General features: G+C 39.3%; 1 protein-coding gene across 1 annotated transcript in view; it reads right to left on the bottom strand.

The window, feature by feature from the left end:
• TUT7 (terminal uridylyl transferase 7) overlaps positions 1-23779 on the bottom strand; it is a gene marked incomplete in the record, with an annotated part of 489065 nt that overhangs the window by 60527 nt on the left and 404759 nt on the right. The window contains 1 exon segment of the mRNA XM_053702430.1: positions 18752-18809. Coding sequence (XP_053558405.1) covers positions 18752-18809 — 58 coding nt within the window.

The raw sequence follows: 23779 nt of genomic DNA, 5'->3' as shown, positions 1-23779 counted from the left end.
TTTAATATCAATGGAATGAAGGGGTTCAAACGGAACTCCTTGAAGAACTTTAAGAACCAAGTTTAAGCTCCATGGGGGAGCAACAGGTTTAAACACAGGCTTAATTCTAACCAAAGCCTGACAAAAAGCTTGAACGTCTGGAACTTCTGCCAGACGCTTGTGCAAAAGAATAGACAGAGCAGAAATCTGTCCCTTTAAAGAACTAGCTGATAATCCTTTTTCCAAACCCTCTTGGATAAAGGACAATATCCTAGGAATCTTAACCTTACTCCATGAGTAATTCTTGGATTCACACCAATAGATATTTACGCCATATCTTATGATAGATTTTCCTGGTGACAGGCTTTCGTGCCTGTATAAGGGTATCAATGACTGACTCGGAGAAGCCACGCTTTGATAAAATCAAGCGTTCAATCTCCATGCAGTCAGTCTCAGAAATTAGATTTGGATGATTGAAAGGACCTTGTAGTAGAAGGTCTTGTCTCAGAGGCAGGGTCCATGGTGGAAAGGATGACATGTCCACTAGGTCTGCATACCAGGTCCTGCGTGGCCATGCAGGCGCTTTCAATATCACCGATGCTCTCTCCTGTTTGATTTTGGCAATCAGTCGAGGGAGCAGAGGAAACGGTGGAAACACATAAGCCAGGTTGAAGAACCAAGGTGCTGCTAGAGCATCTATCAGTGCCGCTTCTGGGTCCCTGGACCTGGATCCGTAACAAGGAAGCTTGGCGTTCTGGCGAGACGCCATGAGATCCAGTTCTGGTTTGCCCCAACGATGAACCAATTGAGCAAACACCTCCGGATGGAGTTCCCACTACCCCGGATGAAAAGTCTGACGACTTAGAAAATCCGCCTCCCAGTTCTCTACACCTGGGATATGGATTGCTGATAGGTGGCAAGAGTGAGTCTCTGCCCAGCTAATTATCTTGGAGACTTCTAACATCGCTAGGGAACTCCTGGTTCCCCCTTGATGGTTGATGTAAGCCACAGTCGTGATGTTGTCCGACTGAAATCTGATGAACCTCAGGGTTGCTAACTGAGGCCAAGCTAGAAGAGCATTGAATATTGCTCTTAACTCCAGAATATTTATTGGGAGGAGTTTCTCCTCCTGAGTCCACGATCCCTGAGCCTTCAGGGAATTCCAGACTGCACCCCAACCTAGAAGGCTGGCATCTGTTACAATTGTCCAATCTGGCCTGCGAAAGGTCATACCTTTGGACAGATGGACCCGAGAAAGCCACCAGAGAAGAAAATCTCTGGTCTCTTGATCCAGATTTAGCAGAGGGAACAAATCTGTGTAATCCCCATTCCACTGACTGAGCATGCATAGTTGCAGCGGTCTGAGGTGTAGGCGCGCAAATGGCACTATGTCCATCGCCGCTACCATCAAGCCGATTACTTCCATACACTGAGCCACCGAAGGGCGCGGAATAGAATGAAGAACACGTCAAGATTTTAGAAGCTTTGATAACCTGGATTCTGTCAGGTAAATCTTCATTTCTACAGAATCTATCAGAGTCCCTAGGTAGGAGACTCTTGTGAGTGGGGATAGAGAACTCTTTTCCTCCTTCACCTTCCACCCATGTGACTTGAGAAATGCCAGAACTATGTCCGTATGTGACTTGGCAATCTGAAAGCTTGACGCCTGTATCAGGATGTCGTCCAGATAAGGGGCCACTGATATACCTCGCGGTCTTAGGACCGCCAGAAGCGATCCCAGAACCTTTGTAAAGATTCTTGGAGCTGTAGCTAACCCGAAGGGAAGAGCCACAAATTGGTAATGCCTGTCCAGAAAGGCAAACCTTAGGAACAGATGATGATCTTTGTGAATCGGTATTTGAAGGTAAGCATCCTTCAAATCCACTGTGGTCATGTACTGACCCTCCTGGATCATAGGTAGGATGGTCCGAATAGTTTCCATTTTGAACGATGGAACTCTGAGGAATTTGTTTAAGATCTTTAGATCCAAAATGGGTCTGAAGGTTCCCTCTTTTTTGGGAACCACAAACAGATTTAAATAAAAGCCCTGTCACTGTTCCGTCTGTGGAACTGGACAGATCACTCCCATAACTAGGAGGTCTTGCACACAGCGTAAGAATGCCTTTTTCTTTATCTGGTTTACAGATAATCTTGAAAGGTGAAATCTCCCTTGAGGAGGGGAAGCTTTGAAGTCCAGAAGATATCCCTGAGATATGATCTCCAATGAACATCTCTTGCCCACGCCTGGGCGAAGAGAGAAAGTCTGCCCCCTACTAGATCCGTTACCGGATAGGGGGCCGTTCCTTCATGCTGTCTTAGAGGCAGCAGCAGGCTTTCTGGCCTGCTTGCCTTTGTTCCAGGACTGGTTAGGTTTCCAGCCCGGCTTGGATTGAGCAAAAGTTCCCACTTGTTTTGTAGCAGAGGAAGTTGATGCTGCACCTGCCTTGAAATTTCGAAAGGCACAAAAATTAGACTGTTTGGCCCTTGATCTGGCCCTGTCCTGAGGAAGGGTATGACCCTTACCTCCAGTAATGTCAGCAATAATTTCCTTCAAACCAGGCCCAAATAGGGTCTGCCCCTTGAAGGGAATGTTAAGTAATTTAGACTTTGAAGTCACGTCAGCTGACCAAGATTTAAGCCATAGCGCCCTACGCGCCTGGATGGCGAATCCAGAATTCTTAGCCGTTAGTTTAGTCAAATGAACAATGGCATCAGAAACAAAAGAATTAGCTAGCTTAAGTGTTCTAAGCTTGTCAAGTATTTCAGTCAATGGAGTAGCTGTCTGAAAGGCCTCTTCCAGAGACTCAAACCAGAACGCCGCAGCAGCAGTGACAGGCGCAATGCATGCAAGGGGCTGCAGGATAAAACCTTGTTGAATAAACATTTTCTTAAGGTAACCTTCTAATTTTTTATCCATTGGATCTGAAAAAGCACAACTGTCCTCGACAGGGATAGTGGTACGCTTTGCTAAAGTAGAAACTGCTCCCTCCACGTTTGGAACCGTCTGCCATAATTTCCGTGTGGTGGCGTCTATTGGAAACATTTTTCTAAAAATAGGAGGGGGGGAAAACGGCACACCGGGTCTATCCCACTCCTTATTAATAATTTCTGTAAACCTTTTAGGAATTGGAAAAAACATCAGTACACACCGGCACTGCATAGTATTTATCCAGTCTACACAATTTATCTGGCACTGCAATTGTGTCACAGTCATTCAGAGCAGCTAATACCTCCCCAAGCAATACACGGAGGTTCTCAAGCTTAAATTTAAAAGTAGAAATATCTGAATCAGGTTTCCCCGAATCAGAAATGTCACCCACAGACTGAAGCTCTCCTTCCTCAGCTTCTGCATATTGTATCAGAAATGGGTCTTAAAGCATCTGCGCGCTCTGTATTACATCTAACCCCAGAGCTATCACGCTTTCCTCTGAATTCAGGCAGTCTGGCTAATACCGCTGACAGGGTATTATCCATGATTGCCGCCATGTCCTGCAAAGTAATCGCTATGGGCGTCTTTGATGTACTTGGCGCCATTTTAGAGTGAGTCCCTTGAGCGGGAGTCAAAGGGTCCGACACATGGGGAGAGTTAGTCGGCATAACTTCCCCCTCGTCAGAATCCTCTGGTGATAATTCTTTTAAAGATAACAGCTGATCTTTATTGTTTAAAGTGAAATCAATACATTTAGTACACATTCTCCTATGGGGTTCCACCATGGCTTTTAAACATAATGAACAAGGAGTTTCCTCTATGTCAGACATGTTTATACAGACTAGCAATGAGACTAGCAAGCTTGGAAAACACTTTAAATCAAGTTAAGCAATATAAAACATAATTTATGTAAGAACTTACCTGATAAATTCATTTCTTTCATATTAGCAAGAGTCCATGAGCTAGTGACGTATGGGATATACATTCCTACCAGGAGGGGCAAAGTTTCCCAAACCTTAAAATGCCTATAAATACACCCCTCACCACACCCACAATTCAGTTTAACGAATAGCCAAGAAGTGGGGTGATAAAAAAGCGCGAAAGCATATAAAAACATAATTTATGTAAGAACTTACCTGATAAATTCATTTCTTTCATATTAACAAGAGTCCATGAGCTAGTGACGTATGGGATATACATTCCTACCAGGAGGGGCAAAGTTTCCCAAACCTTAAAATGCCTATAAATACACCCCTCACCACACCCACAAATCAGTTTAACGAATAGCCAAGAAGTGGGGTGATAAGAAAAAAAGTGCGAAGCATATAAAATAAGGAATTGGAATAATTGTGCTTTACACAAAAAAATCATAACCACCACAAAAAAGGGTGGGCCTCATGGACTCTTGTTAATATGAAAGAAATGAATTTATCAGGTAAGTTCTTACATAAATTATGTTTTCTTTCATGTAATTAACAAGAGTCCATGAGCTAGTGACGTATGGGATAATGACTACCCAAGATGTGGATCTTTCCACACAAGAGTCACTAGAGAGGGAGGGATAAAATAAAGACAGCCAATTCCTGCTGAAAATAATCCACACCCAAAATAAAGTTTAACAAAAAACATAAGCAGAAGATTCAAACTGAAACCGCTGCCTGAAGAACTTTTCTACCAAAAACTGCTTCAGAAGAAGAAAACACATCAAAATGGTAGAATTTAGTAAAAGTATGCAAAGAGGACCAAGTTGCTGCTTTGCAGATCTGGTCAACCGAAGCTTCATTCCTAAATGCCCAGGAAGTAGATACTGACCTAGTAGAATGAGCTGTAATTCTCTGAGGCGGAATTTTACCCGACTCAACATAGGCAAGATGAATTAAAGATTTCAACCAAGATGCCAAAGAAATGGCAGAAGCTTTCTGGCCTTTCCTAGAACCGGAAAAGATAACAAATAGACTAGAAGTCTTACGGAAAGATTTCGTAGCTTCAACATAATATTTCAAAGCTCTAACAACATCCAAAGAATGCAATGATTTCTCCTTAGAATTCTTAGGATTAGGACATAATGAAGGAACCACAATTTCTCTACTAATGTTGTTGGAATTCACAACTTTAGGTAAAAATTTAAAAGAAGTTCGCAACACCGCCTTATCCTGATGAAAAATCAGAAAAGGAGACTCACACGAAAGAGCAGATAATTCAGAAACTCTTCTAGCAGAAGAGATGGCCAAAAGGAACAAAACTTTCCAAGAAAGTAATTTAATGTCCAATGAATGCATAGGTTCAAACGGAGGAGCTTGAAGAGCTCCCAGAACCAAATTCAAACTCCAAGGAGGAGAAATTGACTTAATGACAGGTTTTATACGAACCAAAGCTTGTACAAAACAATGAATATCAGGAAGAATAGCAATCTTTCTGTGAAAAAGAACAGAAAGAGCGGAGATTTGTCCTTTCAAAGAACTTGCGGACAAACCCTTATCTAAACCATCCTGAAGAAACTGTAAAATTCTCGGTATTCTAAAAGAATGCCAAGAAAAATGATGAGAAAGACACCAAGAAATATAAGTCTTCCAGACTCTATAATATATCTCTCGAGATACAGATTTACGAGCCTGTAACATAGTATTAATCACAGAGTCAGAGAAACCTCTATGACCAAGAATCAAGCGTTCAATCTCCATACCTTTAAATTTAAGGATTTCAGATCCGGATGGAAAAAAGGACCTTGTGACAGAAGGTCTGGTCTTAACGGAAGAGTCCATGGTTGGCAAGATGCCATCCGGACAAGATCCGCATACCAAAACCTGTGAGGCCATGCCGGAGCTATTAGCAGAACAAACGAGCATTCCCTCAGAATCTTGGAGATTACTCTTGGAAGAAGAACTAGAGGCGGAAAGATATAGGCAGGATGATACTTCCAAGGAAGTGATAATGCATCCACTGCCTCCGCCTGAGGATCCCGGGATCTGGACAGATACCTGGGAAGTTTCTTGTTTAGATGAGAGGCCATCAGATCTATCTCTGGGAGCCCCCACATTTGAACAATCTGAAGAAATACCTCTGGGTGAAGAGACCATTCGCCCGGATGCAACGTTTGGCGACTGAGATAATCCGCTTCCCAATTGTCTACACCTGGGATATGAACCGCAGAGATTAGACAGGAGCTGGATTCTGCCCAAACCAAAATTCGAGATACTTCTTTCATAGCCAGAGGACTGTGAGTCCCTCCTTGATGATTGATGTATGCCACAGTTGTGACATTGTCTGTCTGAAAACAAATGAACGATTCTCTCTTCAGAAGAGGCCAAAACTGAAGAGCTCTGAAAACTGCACGGAGTTCCAAGATATTGATCGGTAATCTCACCTCCTGAGATTCCCAAACTCCTTGTGCCGTCAGAGATCCCCACACAGCTCCCCAACCTGTAAGACTTGCATCTGTTGAAATTACAGTCCAGGTCGGAAGAACAAAAGAAGCCCCCTGAATTAAACGAAGGTGATCTGTCCACCACGTTAGAGAGTGCCGAACAATCGGTTTTAAAGATATTAATTGATATATCTTCGTGTAATCCCTGCACCATTGGTTCAGCATACAGAGCTGAAGAGGTCGCATGTGAAAACGAGCAAAGGGGATCGCGTCCGATGCAGCAGTCATAAAACCTAGAATTTCCATGCATAAGGCTACCGAAGGGAATGATTGAGACTGAAGGTTTCGACAGGCTGTAATCAATTTTAGACGTCTCTTGTCTGTTAAAGACAGAGTCATGGACACTGAATCTATCTGGAAACCCAGAAAGGTTACCCTTGTTTGAGGAATCAAAGAACTTTTTGGTAAATTGATCCTCCAACCATGATCTTGAAGAAACAACACAAGTCGATTCGTATGAGACTCTGCTAAATGTAAAGACTGAGCAAGTACCAAGATATCGTCCAAATAAGGAAATACCACAATACCCTGTTCTCTGATTACAGACAGAAGGGCACCGAGAATCTTTGTGAAAATTCTTGGAGCTGTAGCAAGGCCAAACGGTAGAGCCACAAATTGGTAATGCTTGTCTAGAAAAGAGAATCTCAGGAACTGATAATGATCTGGATGAATCGGAATATGCAGATATGCATCCTGTAAATCTATTGTGGACATATAATTCCCTTGCTGAACAAAAGGCAATATAGTCCTTACAGTTACCATCTTGAACGTTGGTATCCTTACATAACGATTCAATAATTTTAGATCCAGAACTGGTCTGAAGGAATTCTCCTTCTTTGGTACAATGAAGAGATTTGAATAAAACCCCATCCCCTGTTCCGGAACTGGAACTGGCATAATTACTCCAGCCAACTCTAGATCTGAAACACAATTCAGAAATGCTTGAGCTTTCACTGGATTTACTGGGACATGGGAAAGAAAAAATCTCTTTGCAGGAGGTCTCATCTTGAAACCAATTCTGTACCCTTCTGAAACAATGTTCTGAATCCAAAGATTGTGAACAGAATTGATCCAAATTTCTTTGAAAAAACGTAACCTGCCCCCTACCAGCTGAACTGGAATGAGGGCCGTACCTTCATGTGAACTTAGAAGCAGGCTTTGCCTTTCTAGCAGGCTTGGACTTATTCCAGACTGGAGATGGTTTCCAAACTGAAACTGCTCCTGAGGACGAAGGATCAGGCTTTTGTTCTTTGTTGAAACGAAAGAAACGAAAACGATTGTTAGCCCTGTTTTTACCTTTAGACTTTTTATCCTGTGGTAAAAAAGTTCCTTTCCCACCAGTAACAGTTGAAATAATAGAATCCAACTGAGAACCAAATAATTTGTTTCCCTGGAAAGAAATGGAAAGTAGAGTTGATTTAGAAGCCATATCAGCATTCCAGGTCTTAAGCCATAAAGCTCTTCTGGCTAAGATAGCCAGAGACATAAACCTAACATCAACTCTAATAATATCAAAAATGGCATCACAGATGAAATTATTAGCATGCTGGAGAAGAATAATAATATCATGAGAATCACGATTTGTTACTTGTTGCGCTAGAGTTTCCAACCAAAAAGTTGAAGCTGCAGCAACATCAGCCAATGATATAGCAGGTCTAAGAAGATTACCTGAACATAGATAAGCTTTTCTTAGAAAAGATTCAATCTTTCTATCTAAAGGATCCTTAAACGAGGTACCATCTGACGTAGGAATGGTAGTACGTTTAGCAAGGGTAGAAATAGCCCCATCAACTTTAGGGATTTTGTCCCAAAATTCTAACCTGTCAGGCGGAACAGGATATAATTGCCTAAAACGTTTAGAAGGAGTAAATGAATTACCCAATTTATCCCATTCCTTAGAAATTACTGCAGAAATAGCATTAGGAACAGGAAAGACTTCTGGAATAACCGCAGGAGCTTTAAAAACCTTATCCAAACGTATAGAATTAGTATCAAGAGGACTAGAATCCTCTATTTCTAAAGCAATTAGTACTTCTTTAAGTAAAGAGCGAATAAATTCCATCTTAAATAAATATGAAGATTTATCAGCATCAATCTCTGAGATAGAATCCTCTGAACCAGAAGAGTCCAAAGAATCAGAATGATGGTGTTCATTTAAAAATTCATCTGTAGAGAGAGAAGATTTAAAAGACTTTTTACGTTTACTAGAAGGAGAAATAACAGACAAAGCCTTCTTTATGGATTCAGAAACAAAATCTCTTATGTTATCAGGAACATTCTGCACCTTAGATGTTGAGGGAACTGCAACAGGCAATGGTACATCACTAAAGGAAATATTATCTGCTTTAACAAGTTTGTCATGACAATTATTACAAACAACAGCTGGAGGAATAGCTACCAAAAGTTTACAGCAGATACACTTAGCTTTGGTAGATCCAGCAGGCAGTGGTTTTCCTGTAGTATCTTCTGGCTCAGACGCAACGTGAGACATCTTGCAATATGTAAGAGAAAAAACAACATATAAAGCAAAATAGATCAAATTCCTTATAAGACAGTTTCAGGAATGGGAAAAAAAATGCCAAACATCAAGCTTCTAGCAACCAGAAGCAAATGAAAAATGAGACTGAAATAATGTGGAGACAAAAGCGACGCCCATATTTTTTGGCGCCAAATAAGACGCCCACATTATTTGGCGCCTAAATGCTTTTGGCGCCAAAAATGACGCCACATCCGGAACGCCGACATTTTTGGCGCAAAATAACGTCAAAAATGACGCAACTTCCGGCGACACGTATGACGCCGGAAACGGAAAAGAATTTTTGCGCCAAAAAAGTCCGCGCCAAGAATGACGCAATAAAATGAAGCATTTTCAGCCCCCGCGAGCCTAACAGCCCACAGGGAAAAAAGTCAAATTTTTTGAGGTAAGAAAAAATATGATAATTTAAAGCATAATCCCAAATATGAAACTGACTGTCTGGAAATAAGGAAAGTTGAACATTCTGAGTCAAGGCAAATAAATGTTTGAATACACATATTTAGAACTTTATAAATAAAGTGCCCAACCATAGCTTAGAGTGTCACAGAAAATAAGACTTACTTACCCCAGGACACTCATCTACATGTTTGTAGAAAGCCAAACCAGTACTGAAACGAGAATCAGTAGAGGAAATGGTAAATATAAGAGTATATCGTCGATCTGAAAAGGGAGGTAAGAGATGAATCTCTACGACCGATAACAGAGAACCTTATGAAATAGATCCCGTAGAAGGAGATCACTGCATTCAATAGGCAATACTCTCTTCACATCCCTCTGACATTCACTGCACGCTGAGAGGAAAACCGGGCTCCAACTTGCTGCGGAGCGCATATCAACGTAGAATCTAGCACAAACTTACTTCACCACCTCCCTTGGAGGCAAAGTTTGTAAAACTGATTTGTGGGTGTGGTGAGGGGTGTATTTATAGGCATTTTAAGGTTTGGGAAACTTTGCCCCTCCTGGTAGGAATGTATATCCCATACGTCACTAGCTCATGGACTCTTGTTAATTACATGAAAGAAATAAGGAATTGGAATAATTGTGCTTTATACAAAAAAATCATAACCACCACAAAAAAGGGTGGGCCTCATGGACTCTTGCTAATATGAAAGAAATGAATTTATCAGGTAAGTTCTTACATAAATTATGTTTTCTTTCATGTAATTAGCAAGAGTCCATGAGCTAGTGACGTATGGGATAATGACTACCCAAGATGTGGATCTTTCCACACAAGAGTCACTAGAGAGGGAGGGATAAAATAAAGACAGCCAATTCCTGCTGAAAATAATCCACACCCAAAATAAAGTTTAATAAAAAACATAAGCAGAAGATGCAGACTGAAACTGCTGCCTGAAATACTTTTCTACCAAAAACTGCTTCAGAAGAAGAAAATACATCAAAATGGTAGAATTTAGTAAAAATATGCAAAGAGGACCAAGTTGCAACTATGCAAATGTGATCAACCGAAGCTTCATTCCTAAACGCCCAGGAAGTAGAGACTGACCTGGTAGAATGAGCTGTAATCCTCTGAGGCGGAGTTTTACCCGACTCAACATAGGCAAGATGAATTAAAGATTTCAACCAAGATGCCAAATAAATGGCAGAAGCTTTCTGGCCTTTCTAGAACCGGAAAAGATAACAAATAGACTAGAAGTCTTTCGGAAAGACTTAGTAGCTTGAACATAATATTTCAAAGCTCTAACAACATCCAAAGAATGCAATGATTTCTCCTTAGAATTCTTAGGATTAGGACATAATGAAGGAACCACAATTTCTCTACTAATGTTGTTGGAATTCACAACTTTAGGTAAAAATTCAAAAGAAGTTCGCAACACCACCTCATCCTGATGAGAAATCAGAAAAGGAGACTCACAAGAAAGAGCAGATAAATCAGAAACTCTTCTGGCAGAAGAGATGGCCAAAAGGAACAAAACTCTCCAAGAAATTAATTTAATGACCAATGAATGCATAGGTTCAAAGGGAGGAGCTTGAAGAGCTCCCAGAACCAAATTCAAACTCCAAGGAGGAGAAATTGACTGAATGACAGGTTTTATACGAACCAAAGCTTGTATAAAACAATAAATATCAGGAAGAATAGCAATCTTTCTGTAAAAAGAACAGAAAGAGCAGAGATTTGTCCTTTCAAGGAACTTGCAGACAAACCCTTATCTAAACCATCCTGAAGAAACTGTAAAATTCTCGGAATTCTAAAAGAATGCCAAGAAAAAAGATGAGAAAGACACCAAAAAATATAAGTCTTCCAGACTCTATAACATATCTCTCTAGATACAGATTTACGAGCCTGTAACATAGTATTAATCACAGAGTCAGAGAAACCTCTTTGACCAAGAATCAAGCGTTCAATCTCCATACCTTAAAATTTAAGGATTTGAGATCCTGATGGAAAAAAAGGACCTTGCGACAGAAAGTCTGGTCTTAACGGAAGAGTCCACGGCTGTCAAGAGGCCATCCGGACAAGATCCGCATACCAAACCTATAAGGCCATGCCGGAGCTACCAGCAGAACAAACGAGCATTCCTTCAGAATCTTGGAGATTACTCTTGGAAGAAGAACTAGAGGCGCAAAGATATATACAGGATGATACTTCCAAGGAAGTGATAATGCATCCACTGCCTCCGCCTAAGCATCCCGGGATCTGGACAGATATCTGGGAAGTTTCTTGATTAGATGGGACGCCATCAGATCTATTTCTGGAAATTCCCACATTTGAACAACCTGAAGAAATACCTCTGGGTGAAGAAACCATTCGCCCGGATGCAACGTTTGGCGATTTAGATAAACCGCTTCCCAATTGTCTACACCTGGGAAAGAACCGCAGAGATTAGACAGGAGCTGGAATCCGCCCAAACCAAAAAAATTGAGATACTTCTTTCATAGCCAGAGGACTGTGAGTCGCTCCTCGATGATGTATGCCACAGTTGTGACATTGTCTGTCTGAAAACAAATTAACGATTCTCTCTACAGAAGAGGCCAAAACTGAAGAGCTCTGAAAATTGCACGGAGTTCCAAAATATTTATCGGTAATCTCACCTCCTGAGATTCCCAAACTCCTTGTGCCGACAGAGATCCCCACACAGCTCCCCAACCTGTGAGACTTGTATCTGTTGAAAATACAGTCCAGGTCGAAAGCACAAAAGAAGCCCCCTGAATTAAACGATGGTGATCTGTCCACCACGTTAGAGAGTGTCGAACAATCGGTTCTAAAGATATAAATTGAAATATCTTTGTGTAATCCTTGCACCATTGATTCAGCATACAGAGCTGAAGAGGTCGCATGTGAAAAACAAGCAAAGGGGATTGTGTCCAATGCAGCAGTCATAAGACCTAGAAATTCCATGCATAAGGTTACCGAAGGGAATGATTGTGACTGAAGGTTTCGACAAACTAAAAACAATTTAGACGTCTCTTGTCTGTTAAAGACAGAGTCATGGACACTGAATCTATCTGGAAACCCAGAAAGATTACCCTTGACTGAGGAATCAATGAACTTTTTGATAAATTGATCCTCCACCATGATCTTGAAGAAACAACACAAGTCGAATCGCATGAGATTCTTTGAATGAGAAGACTGAGCAAATACCAAGATAATCGTCCAAATAAGGAAATACAAAAAACATAATTTATGTAAGAACTTACCTGATAAATTCATTTCTTTCATATTAACAAGAGTCCATGAGCTAGTGACGTATGGGATATACATTCCTACCAGGAGGGGCAAAGTTTCCCAAACCTTAAAATGCCTATAAATACACCCCTCACCACACCCACAAATCAGTTTAACGAATAGCCAAGAAGTGGGGTGATAAGAAAAAAAGTGCGAAGCATATAAAATAACGAATTGGAATAATTGTGCTTTATACAAAAAAATCATAACCACCACAAAAAAGGGTGGGCCTCATGGACTCTTGTTAATATGAAAGAAATGAATTTATCAGGTAAGTTCTTACATAAATTATGTTTTCTTTCATGTAATTAACAAGAGTCCATGAGCTAGTGACGTATGGGATAATGACTACCCAAGATGTGGATCTTTCCACACAAGAGTCACTAGAGAGGGAGGGATAAAATAAAGACAGCCAATTCCTGCTGAAAATAATCCACACCCAAAATAAAGTTTAACAAAAAACATAAGCAGAAGATTCAAACTGAAAACCGCTGCCTGAAGAACTTTTCTACCAAAAACTGCTTCAGAAGAAGAAAATACATCAAAATGGTAGAATTTAGTAAAAGTATGCAAAGAGGAAGCATTTTCAGCCCCCGCGAGCCTAACAGCCCACAGGGAAAAAGTCAAATTTTTGAGGTAAGAAAAATATGATAATTAAAGCATAATCCCAAATATGAAACTGACTGTCTGGAAATAAGGAAAGTTGAACATTCTGAGTCAAGGCAAATAAATGTTTGAATACATATATTTAGAACTTTATAAATAAAGTGCCCCAACCATAGCTTAGAGTGTCACAGAAAATAAGACTTACTTACCCCAGGACACTCATCTACATGTTTGTAGAAAGCCAAACCAGTACTGAAACGAGAATCAGTAGAGGAAATGGTAAATATAAGAGTATATCGTCGATCTGAAAAGGGAGGTAAGAGATGAATCTCTACGACCGATAACAGAGAACCTTATGAAATAGACCCCGTAGAAGGAGATCACTGCATTCAATAGGCAATACTCTCCTCACAATCCCTCTGACATTCACTGCACGCTGAGAGGAAAACCGGGCTCCAACTTGCTGCGGAGCGCATATCAACGTAGAATCTAGCACAAACTTACTTCACCACCTCCCTTGGAGGCAAAGTTTGTAAAACTGATTTGTGGGTGTGGTGAGGGGTGTATTTATAGGCATTTTAAGGTTTGGGAAACTTTGCCCCTCCTGGTAGGAATGTATATCCCATACGTCACTAGCTCATGGACTCTTGTTAATTACATGAAAGAAACCCTGTTCTCTGAATACAGAAAGATGGGCACCGAGAATCTTTGAAAAAAATTCTTGGAACTGAGGCTAGGCCAAACAGTAGAGCCACAAAACTGGTAATGCTTGTCTAAAAAGAGAATCTCAAACACTAAAAGTGATCTGAATGAATCGGAATATGCAGATACACATCCTGCAAAATTATAGTAGACATAAAATGCCCTTGCTAAACAAAAGGCAGAATAGTCCAACAGTAACCATCTTGAATGTTGGTATACATAACGATTCAATATTGATAGATCCGGAACTGGTCTGAAGGAATTGACCTTCTTTGGTACAAAGAAGAGATAAAATAAAAACCCTAGCCCCTGTTCCAGAACTGGAACTGGCATAATTACTCCAGCCAACTCTAGATCTGAAACACATTTCAGAAATGCTGAGCCTTGCTGTGTTAACTGGGACACGGGAAGAAAAAAATCTCTTAGCAGGAGGCCTTAACTGAAGCCAATTCTGTACCTTTCTGAAACAATGTTCTGAAACCAGAGTTTGAGAATGGAATTGATCCAAACTCCATTGAATAAAACATAATCTGCCCCATACCAGCTGAACTGGAAAAAAGGGCCGCACCTTCATGGGTACTTAGGAGCTGACTATAGGTTTCTTATGAGGCTTGAATATATTCCAAACTGGAAATAGTTTCCAAACTGAAACCACTCCTGAGGATGAAGAATCAGACTTTTGCTCCTTATTATGAGAAAAAGAATGAAAAAATGATTATTACCCTGGAAAGAAAGGGAAAAACAAAGTTAACTTTAGAAGACATATCAGCATTCCAAGTTAAATCCATAAAGCTTTTCTAGCTAAAATAGCTAGAGACATATACCTGACATCAACTCAAAAGATATCAAAGATGGTATCACCAATAAGCATGTTATAGAATAAAAATAATGCTATAAAATTATGATCTGATACTTGTTGCGCTAAAACTTCTAACCAAAAAGATGAAGCTGCAGCAACATCCGGTATAGCAGGTCTAAGAAGATTACCTAAAAATAAGTAAACTTTTCTTAGAAAGGATTCAATTCTCTTTTCTAAAGGATCCTTAAATTTAGTACTATCTGCCGTAAGAATAGTAGTACATTTTAGCAGGAATAGAGACAGCCCCAAACCTTAGGGATTTTGTCCCCAAAAAACTCTAATCTGTCAGATGGCACAGAATATAATTGCTTAAACGTTTTAGAAGGAGTAAATGAATTACCCAAATTATTCCATTCCCTGGAAATTACTTCAGAAATAGCACCAGGAACAGGATAAACTTCTGGAATAACTACAGGAGATTTAAAGACCTTGTCTAAACGTTTAGATTTAGTATCAAGAGGACCAGAATCCTCTATATCAAAAGCAATTAATACGTCTTTAAATAAAGAACAAATAAATTCCATCTTGAACAAATAAAAAGATTTAACAGCATCAACCTCTGAGACAGAAACTTCTGAACCAGAAGAACCATTATCAGTATCAGAACGATGATGTTCATTTAAAAATTCATCTGAAAAAAAGAGAAGTTTTAAAAGACTTATGTAAACTAGAAGGAGAAATAACAGACATAGCCTTCTAAATGGATTTAAAAAATAAAATCTCTTATGTTTATCAGGAACACTCTGAAAATTAAAGGTTGACGGAACAGCAACAGGTAATATAACAGTACTAAAGGAAATTTTATCTGCATTAATAAGTTTGTCATGACATGCAATACAAACAACAGCTGGAAAAACAGGTACCAAAAATTTATAGCAGATACACTTAGCTTGGTAGATCCAGCACTTGACAGCGATTTTCCTGTAGTATCTTCTGACTCAGATGCAACGTGAGACATCTTGCAATATGTAAGAGAAAAAACAACATATATATATAAAGCAAAATTGATCAAATTCCTTAAATGACAGTTTCAGGAATGGGAAAAAATGCCAAAGAACAAGCTTCTAGCAACCAGAAGCAATAAAAAATGAGACTTAAATAATGAGGAGACTAAAGCGACGCCCATATTATTTGGCGCCTAAATGCTTTCGGCGCCAAAATGACGCCACATCCGGAACGCCGACATTTTTTGGCGCAAAATAACGTCAAAAAATGACGTAACTTCCGGCGACACGTATGACGCCGGAAACGGAAATAGAATTTTTGCGCCAAAAAAGTCCGCGCCAAGAATGACGCAATAAAATGAAGCATTTTCAGCCCCCGCGAGCCTAACAGCCCACAGGGAAAAAAAGAGTCAAATTTTTGAAGGTAAGAAAAAAATGATTAATTCAAATGCATTATCCCAAATATGAAACTGACTGTCTGAAAATAAGGAAAGTTGAACATTCTGAGTCAAGGCAAATAAATGTTTGAATACATATATTTAGAACTTTATAAACAAAGTGCCCAACCATAGCTTGGAGTGTCACAGAAAATAAGACTTACTTACCCCAGGACACTCATCTACATATAGCAGATAGCCAAACCAGTACTGAAACGAGAATCAGTAGAGGTAATGGTATATATAAGAGTATATCGTCGATCTGAAAAGGGAGGTAAGAGATGAATCTCTACGACCGATAACAGAGAACCTATGAAATAGACCCCGTAGAAGGAGATCACTGCATTCAAATAGGCAATACTCTTCTCACATCCCTCTGACATTCACTGCACGCTGAGAGGAAAACCGGGCTCCAACTTGCTGCGGAGCGCATATCAACGTAGAATCTAGCACAAACTTACTTCACCACCTCCCTCGGAGGCAAAGTTTGTAAAAACTGAATTGTGGGTGTGGTGAGGGGTGTATTTATAGGCATTTTAAGGTTTGGGAAACTTTGCCCCTCCTGGTAGGAATGTATATCCCATACGTCACTAGCTCATGGACTCTTGCTAATTACATGAAAGAAAAAAACGTTACGGTGCCTTTAAGAGAAACAAATTTTGCCAAAATTTGAAATAACAGTGAAAAAAGGCAGTTAAACTAACGAAATTTTTACAGTGTATGTAACAAGTTAGCAGAGCATTGCACCCACTTGCAAATGGATGATTAACCCCTTAATACAAAAAACAGATTAACAAAACGAAAAATATGTTTTTAAACAGTCATAACAACTGCCACAGCTCCTACTTTTGAAGCCTTTTGAGCCCTTCAGAGATGTCCTATAGCATGCAGGGGACTACTGAGGGAAGCTGAATGTCACAGTTTGTAATTTTAACTGCACCAACTGTAACTTTTATACTATAACAGTGGAAAGCCTCAGGAAACTGTTTCTAGGCAAAAAATAAAGCCAGCCATGTGGAAAAAAACTAGACCCCAATAATTTTTATTACCAAAGCATATATAAAAACGATTAAACATGCCAGCAAACGTTTTATATTGTACATTAATCCGAGTATATACCTCTGATAGCAAGCCTGATACTAGTCGCTATGAAATCACTGTATTTAGGCTTAACTTACATTAATTCGGTATCAGCAGCATTTTCTAGCAATTCCATCCCTAGAAAAACTTAAACTGCACATACCTTATTGCAGGATACCCTGCACGCTATTCTCCCTCTGAAGTTACCTCACTCCTCAGACATATGTGAGAACAGCAGTGGATCTTAGTTACTTCTGCTAAGATCATAGAAAACGCAGGCAGATTCTTCTTCTAAATGCTGCCTGAGATAAAATAGTACGACTCCGGTACCATTTAAAAACAATAAACTCTTGATTGAAGAAAAAACTAACTATATTACACCACTTACCTCTTACTACGTCCAGCTATGTTGAGAGTTGCAAGAGAATGACTGGATATGGCAGTTAGGGGAGGAGCTATATAGCAGCTCTGCTGTGGGTGATCCTCTTGCAACTTCCTGTTGGGAAGGAGAATATCCCACAAGTAATGGATGATCCGTGGACTGGATACACCTTACAAGAGAAAGCAGGCAGCGAAACTCGCCAACGCTGATTGCCTATGGAGCTGTTAATATGAGTCAGGATGGTTTTGCAGAAAAACTCTCCCTGTATCTCTGGACTCTAACTTTCATCCATGCTCTCACTGAGAGGCTGACAGGACTACTTAAAACTCCAGTCCCATTCTGAAGAGTACTAGTCCCCATAAGAGACTAAACCGAATCTTCCGACACTTCTCTGCCAACCTCCTGTGACGAAAGTCAAAGAATGACTGGGGGATGAGGGAAGTGGGGAAGGTATTTAAGCCTTTGGCTGGGGTGTCTTTGCCTCCTCCTGGTGGCCAGGTTCTATATTTCCCAAAAGTAATGAATGCAGGTGTGGACTCTCCCGGTTTAAGAAAAGAGATTTTAGAGCTTTTTAAAAATTATTTTTGCTTTTTTTTTTTTAATAATGGAATACGTAACAAAGAGCACAACGTAAATAACTCCTGTACATCAAAAATTTTAGTACGATTTTTATTTTTTTTTTAAACATACTATAAACAAAATTTAGGATGCTACACTTTCAAAAAATAAAAAAATAGCAATTAATAAGAAGTTTCTATAAATGTGTACTATTAAATGCATTTAACACCTCTTTTATCCCTTTCCCTACCTCCCCAAGTTATTAGGACAGCAAGATATACAGTATTATTAATATCTGTAAGGCATAGCACATGCTTGTTGCTGTTCATCACCTTAGAAGCTACACGGACATGAAATCGCTATTTAAACAAACATACAAAATTATACACATATATTCTTATTTAATGGACATTTCAAAATTTTTTTTTAATCCCACTTAATTCGTGGAATCATCAAATTTTTGATTCAGGATGTTATAGTACGGTTGAAAGAATGGCAGCCTAGACATCAATAAGTACATAAATTCAGAATGGAAATGGATCGGTGTCTAAAATCTACTTTGAAATTCTAAAAATGGTAAGAAAAGTCCAAGGCAATATACATACATATATATATTTATGTGCAACTCACCTGACTGAGGAGTCAAAAATAACTTCTGCTTCTTTTTTTCATCTTGAAAAGGTGCTATCTGCATTACAAAAGGGCACTGGTTAAATAGTAAATAAAAAAAAATAACATTTATACTGCTCAACTGCCTATTTCTACAGATTCTTAAATATATTTATGAAAGAGGATAGTTAATCTCATCACCAGTCATTTCATGTTCTGAGTACATCCATAATCAACCACTAAATTACCAACACTAATGAATATAAATATAACTTCTCCTAAGTTAAAAACACAACAAATTATTTTTGGTAAATATTGTTATGGAACATGGCTTTGTAAAATGACATCAAATCCGATATGCTACAGGAGTGTAATCTGAAATGGTACTAAAGAAAAACAACATTTGCATGTGAAGTGATTTTTAAATAGCCTAGTGCATGTGTGATGAAATTACTCTTAAAGGGACACTGAACCCAATTTTTTTATCGTGATTCAGATAGAGCATGCAATTTTAAGCAACTTTCTAATTTACTCCTATTATCAAATTATTTTCATTCTCTTGGTATCTTTATTTGAAATGCAAGAATTTAAGTTTAGATGCCGGCCCATTTTTGGTGAACACACTGTGTTGTTCTTGCTGATTGGTGGGTATATTCACCTACCAATAAACAAGTGGTTTCCATGGTCTGAACCAAAAAAATAGCTTAGATGTCTTCTTTTTCAAATAAAGAAAGCAAGAGAACGAAGAAAAATTAATAGGAGTAAATTAGAAAGTTGTTTAAAATTGCATGCTCTATCTGAATCACGAAAGAAAAAATTAGGGTTCAGTGTCCCTTTAATTATGTAGAATGTACTAAAACATTCCTTGCTATTAACATGAGATTCTGCGTAAAGACAGTTAATATTAGTGACCACTCTATGGATCTGTTGATCTTAGGCTCTCTGGGCCTGTGAGATTCCATAAAACCCCCCAAAAACAAAATCCCCAGTACAATGAAGACCATCCTAATTCTCTAAAGGCAGAGTTTACCTTGAGAACATTCAGCCTTCCAAGCTAGTGTTCCTTGTTTTTAAAGGGACAGTAAAGTCCAAATTAAACTTTCATGAATCAGATAGGGCATGTCATTTTAAACAACTTTCCAATTTACTTTAATCATCACAATTTGCTTTTTTCTCTTGGTATTTTTTGTTAAAGGCTAAACTTAGGTAGGCTCATAGGTTGATTTCTAAGACTCTGCAGTCCACCTGTTATCTATCTGACTGTGAACAGCTTACATGTACTGTTTCTTCATGTGTGCCACATAGATAACATTGTGCTCACTTTAGTTGCCTGAAATGCAAGTCTGTCAAAAGAACTAAGATAAGGAGGCGGTCTGCGGAAGCTTAGATACAAGGTAATCAGAGGTAAAAAGTATATTAACATAACAGTGTTGGTTAAGCCAAACTGGAGAATGGTAAATAATGGGATTATCTCTTTTTAAACAACATTTTTGGTGTTGACTGTCCCTTTAAATATGTAAAGGAGATGCATACAATAGGGCTCACACAAAATAATTAATTTAAAAATCATAAAATGAATAAATGGCACATTTAAAATAAAATATGCAGTATAATTTTTTTAACCACATTAAACATCCTTCAATGTTCTGCAAAAACATAATTTATGCTTACCTGATAAATTTATTTCTCTTGTAGTGTATCCAGTCCACGGATCATCCATTACTTATGGGATATTAACTCCTCCCCAACAGGAAGTGCAAGAGGATTCACCCAGCAGAGCTGCTATATAGCTCCTCCCCTAACTGCCATTACCAGTCATTCGACCGAAAACATGCAGAGAAAGGAAAACCATAGGGTACAGTGGTGACTGTAGTTTAATGGAAAAATTACCTGCCTTAAAGTGACAGGGCGGCCCGTGGACTGGATACACTACAAGAGAAATAAATTTATCAGGTAAGCATAAATTATGTTTTCTCTTGTTAAGTGTATCCAGTCCACGGATCATCCATTACTTATGGGATACCAATACCAAAGCTAAAGTACACGGATGACGGGAGGGACAGGCAGGCTCTTTATACGGAAGGAACCACTGCCTGAAGAACCTTTCTCCCAAAAACAGCCTCCGAAGAAGCAAAAGTGTCAAATTTGTAAAATTTGGAAAAAGTATGAAGAGAAGACCAAGTTGCAGCCTTGCAAATCTGTTCAACAGAAGCCTCATTCTTAAAGGCCCCAGTGGAAGCCACAGCTCTAGTAGAATGTGCTGTAATTCTTTCAGGAGGCTGCTGTCCAGCAGTCTCATAGGCTAACCGTATTATGCTACGAAGCCAAAAGGAGAGAGAGGTAGCCGAAGCTTTTTGACCTCTCCTCTGACCAGAATAAACGACAAACAGGGAAGACGTTTGTCGAAAATCCTTAGTTGCCTGTAGATAAAATTTCAGGGCACGGACTACATCTAGATTGTGTAGCAGACGTTCCTTTTTCGAAGAAGGATTAGGACACAAAGATGTAACCACAATCTCTTGATTGATATTCCTGTTAGTGACCACCTTAGGTAGGAACCCAGGTTTAGTACGCAGAACTACCTTGTCTGAATGAAAAATCAGATAAGGAGAATCACAATGTAAGGCAGATAACTCAGAGACTCTTCGAGCCGAGGAAATCGCCATTAAAAACAGAACTTTCCAAGATAACAACTTGATATCAATGGAATGAAGGGGTTCAAACGGAACCCCCTGTAAAACATTAAGAACTAAGTTCAAACTCCATGGTGGAGCAACAGTTTTAAACACAGGCTTGATCCTAGCTAAAGCCTGACAAAAAGCTTGAATGTCCGGAACTTCTGACAGACGTTTGTGTAAAAGAATGGACAGAGCTGAAATCTGTCCCTTTAAGGAACTAGCGGATAAACCCTTTTCTAAACCTTCTTGTAGAAAAGACAATATCCTCGGAATCCTAACCTTACTCCATGAGTAACTCTTGGATTCGCACCAATATAAGTATTTGCGCCATATCTTATGGTAAATCTTTCTGGTAACAGGCTTCCTAGCCTGTATTAAGGTATCAATAACTGACTCAGAAAAACCACGTTTTGATAAAATCAAGCGTTCAATTTCCAAGCAGTCAGCTTCAGAGAAATTAGATTTTGATGTTTGAAGGGACCCTGGATCAGAAGGTCCTGTTTCAGAGGTAGTGACCAAGGTGGACAGGATGACATGTCCACTAGATCTGCATACCAAGTCCTGCGTGGCCATGCAGGCGCTATTAGAATCACTGATGCTCTCTCCTGTTTGATTCTGGCAATCAATCGAGGAAGCATCGGGAAGGGTGGAGACACATAAGCCATCCCGAAGGTCCAAGGTGCTGTCAAAGCATCTATCAGAACCGCTCCCGGATCCCTGGATCTGGACCCGTAACGAGGAAGCTTGGCGTTCTGTCGAGACGCCATGAGATCTATCTCTGGTTTGCCCCAACGTCGAAGTATTTGGGCAAAGACCTCCGGATGAAGTTCCCACTCCCCCGGATGAAAAACATAATTTATGTAAGAACTTACCTGATAAATTCATTTCTTTCATATTAACAAGAGTCCATGAGCTAGTGACGTATGGGATATACATTCCTACCAGGAGGGGCAAAGTTTCCCAAACCTTAAAATGCCTATAAATACACCCCTCACCACACCCACAAATCAGTTTAACGAATAGCCAAGAAGTGGGGTGATAAGAAAAAGTGCGAAGCATATAAAATAAGGAATTGGAATAATTGTGCTTTATACAAAAAAATCATAACCACCACAAAAAAGGGTGGGCCTCATGGACTCTTGTTAATATGAAAGAAATGAATTTATCAGGTAAGTTCTTACATAAATTATGTTTTCTTTCATGTAATTAACAAGAGTCCATGAGCTAGTGACGTATGGGATAATGACTACCCAAGATGTGGATCTTTCCACACAAGAGTCACTAGAGAGGGAGGGATAAAATAAAGACAGCCAATTCCTGCTGAAAATAATCCACACCCAAAATAAAGTTTAACAAAAAACATAAGCAGAAGATTCAGACTGAAACCGCTGCCTGAAGAACTTTTCTACCAAAAACTGCTTCAGAAGAAGAAAATACATCAAAATGGTAGAATTTAGTAAAAGTATGCAAAGAAGACCAAGTTGCTGCTTTGCAGATCTGGTGAACCGAAGCTTCATTCCTAAACGCCCAGGAAGTAGATACTGACCTAGTAGAATGAGCTGTAATTCTTTGAGGCGGAGTTTTACCCGACTCAACATAGGCAAGATGAATTAAAGATTTCAACCAAGATGCCAAAGAAATGGCAGAAGCTTTCTGGCCTTTCCTAGAACCGGAAAAGATAACAAATAGACTAGAAGTCTTACGGAAAGATTTCGTAGCTTCAACATAATATTTCAAAGCTCTAACAACATCCAAAGAATGCAATGATTTCTCCTTAGAATTCTTAGGATTAGGACATAATGAAGGAACCACAATTTCTCTACTAATGTTGTTGGAATTCACAACTTTAGGTAAAAATTCAAAGAAGTTCGCAACACCGCCTTATCCTGATGAAAATCAGAAAAGGAGACTCACACGAAAGAGCAGATAATTCAGAAACTCTTCTAGCAGAAGAGATGGCCAAAAGGAACAAAACTTTCCAAGAAAGTAATTTAATGTCCATTGAATGCATAGGTTCAAACGGAGGAGCTTGAAGAGCTCCCAGAACCAAATTCAAACTCCAAGGAGGAGAAATTGACTTAATGACAGGTTTTATACGAACCAAAGCTTGTACAAAACAATGAATATCAGGAAGAATAGCAATCTTTCTGTGAAAAAGAACAGAAAGAGCAGAGATTTGTCCTTTCAAAGAACTTGCGGACAAACCCTTATCCAAACCATCCTGAAGAAATTGTAAAATTCTCGGTATTCTAAAAGAATGCCAAGAAAAATGATGAAAAAGACACCATGAAATATAAGTCTTCCAGACTCTATAATATATCTCTCGAGATACAGATTTACGAGCCTGTAACATAGTATTAATCACGGAGTC

The sequence above is a fragment of the Bombina bombina genome, chromosome 2 (genome assembly GCF_027579735.1).
Source record: "Bombina bombina isolate aBomBom1 chromosome 2, aBomBom1.pri, whole genome shotgun sequence".
Lineage (NCBI taxonomy): Eukaryota > Metazoa > Chordata > Amphibia > Anura > Bombinatoridae > Bombina > Bombina bombina.
The sequence above is the reverse complement of the archived record's forward strand: the minus strand, read 5'-3'. Positions and strand labels throughout refer to the sequence as shown.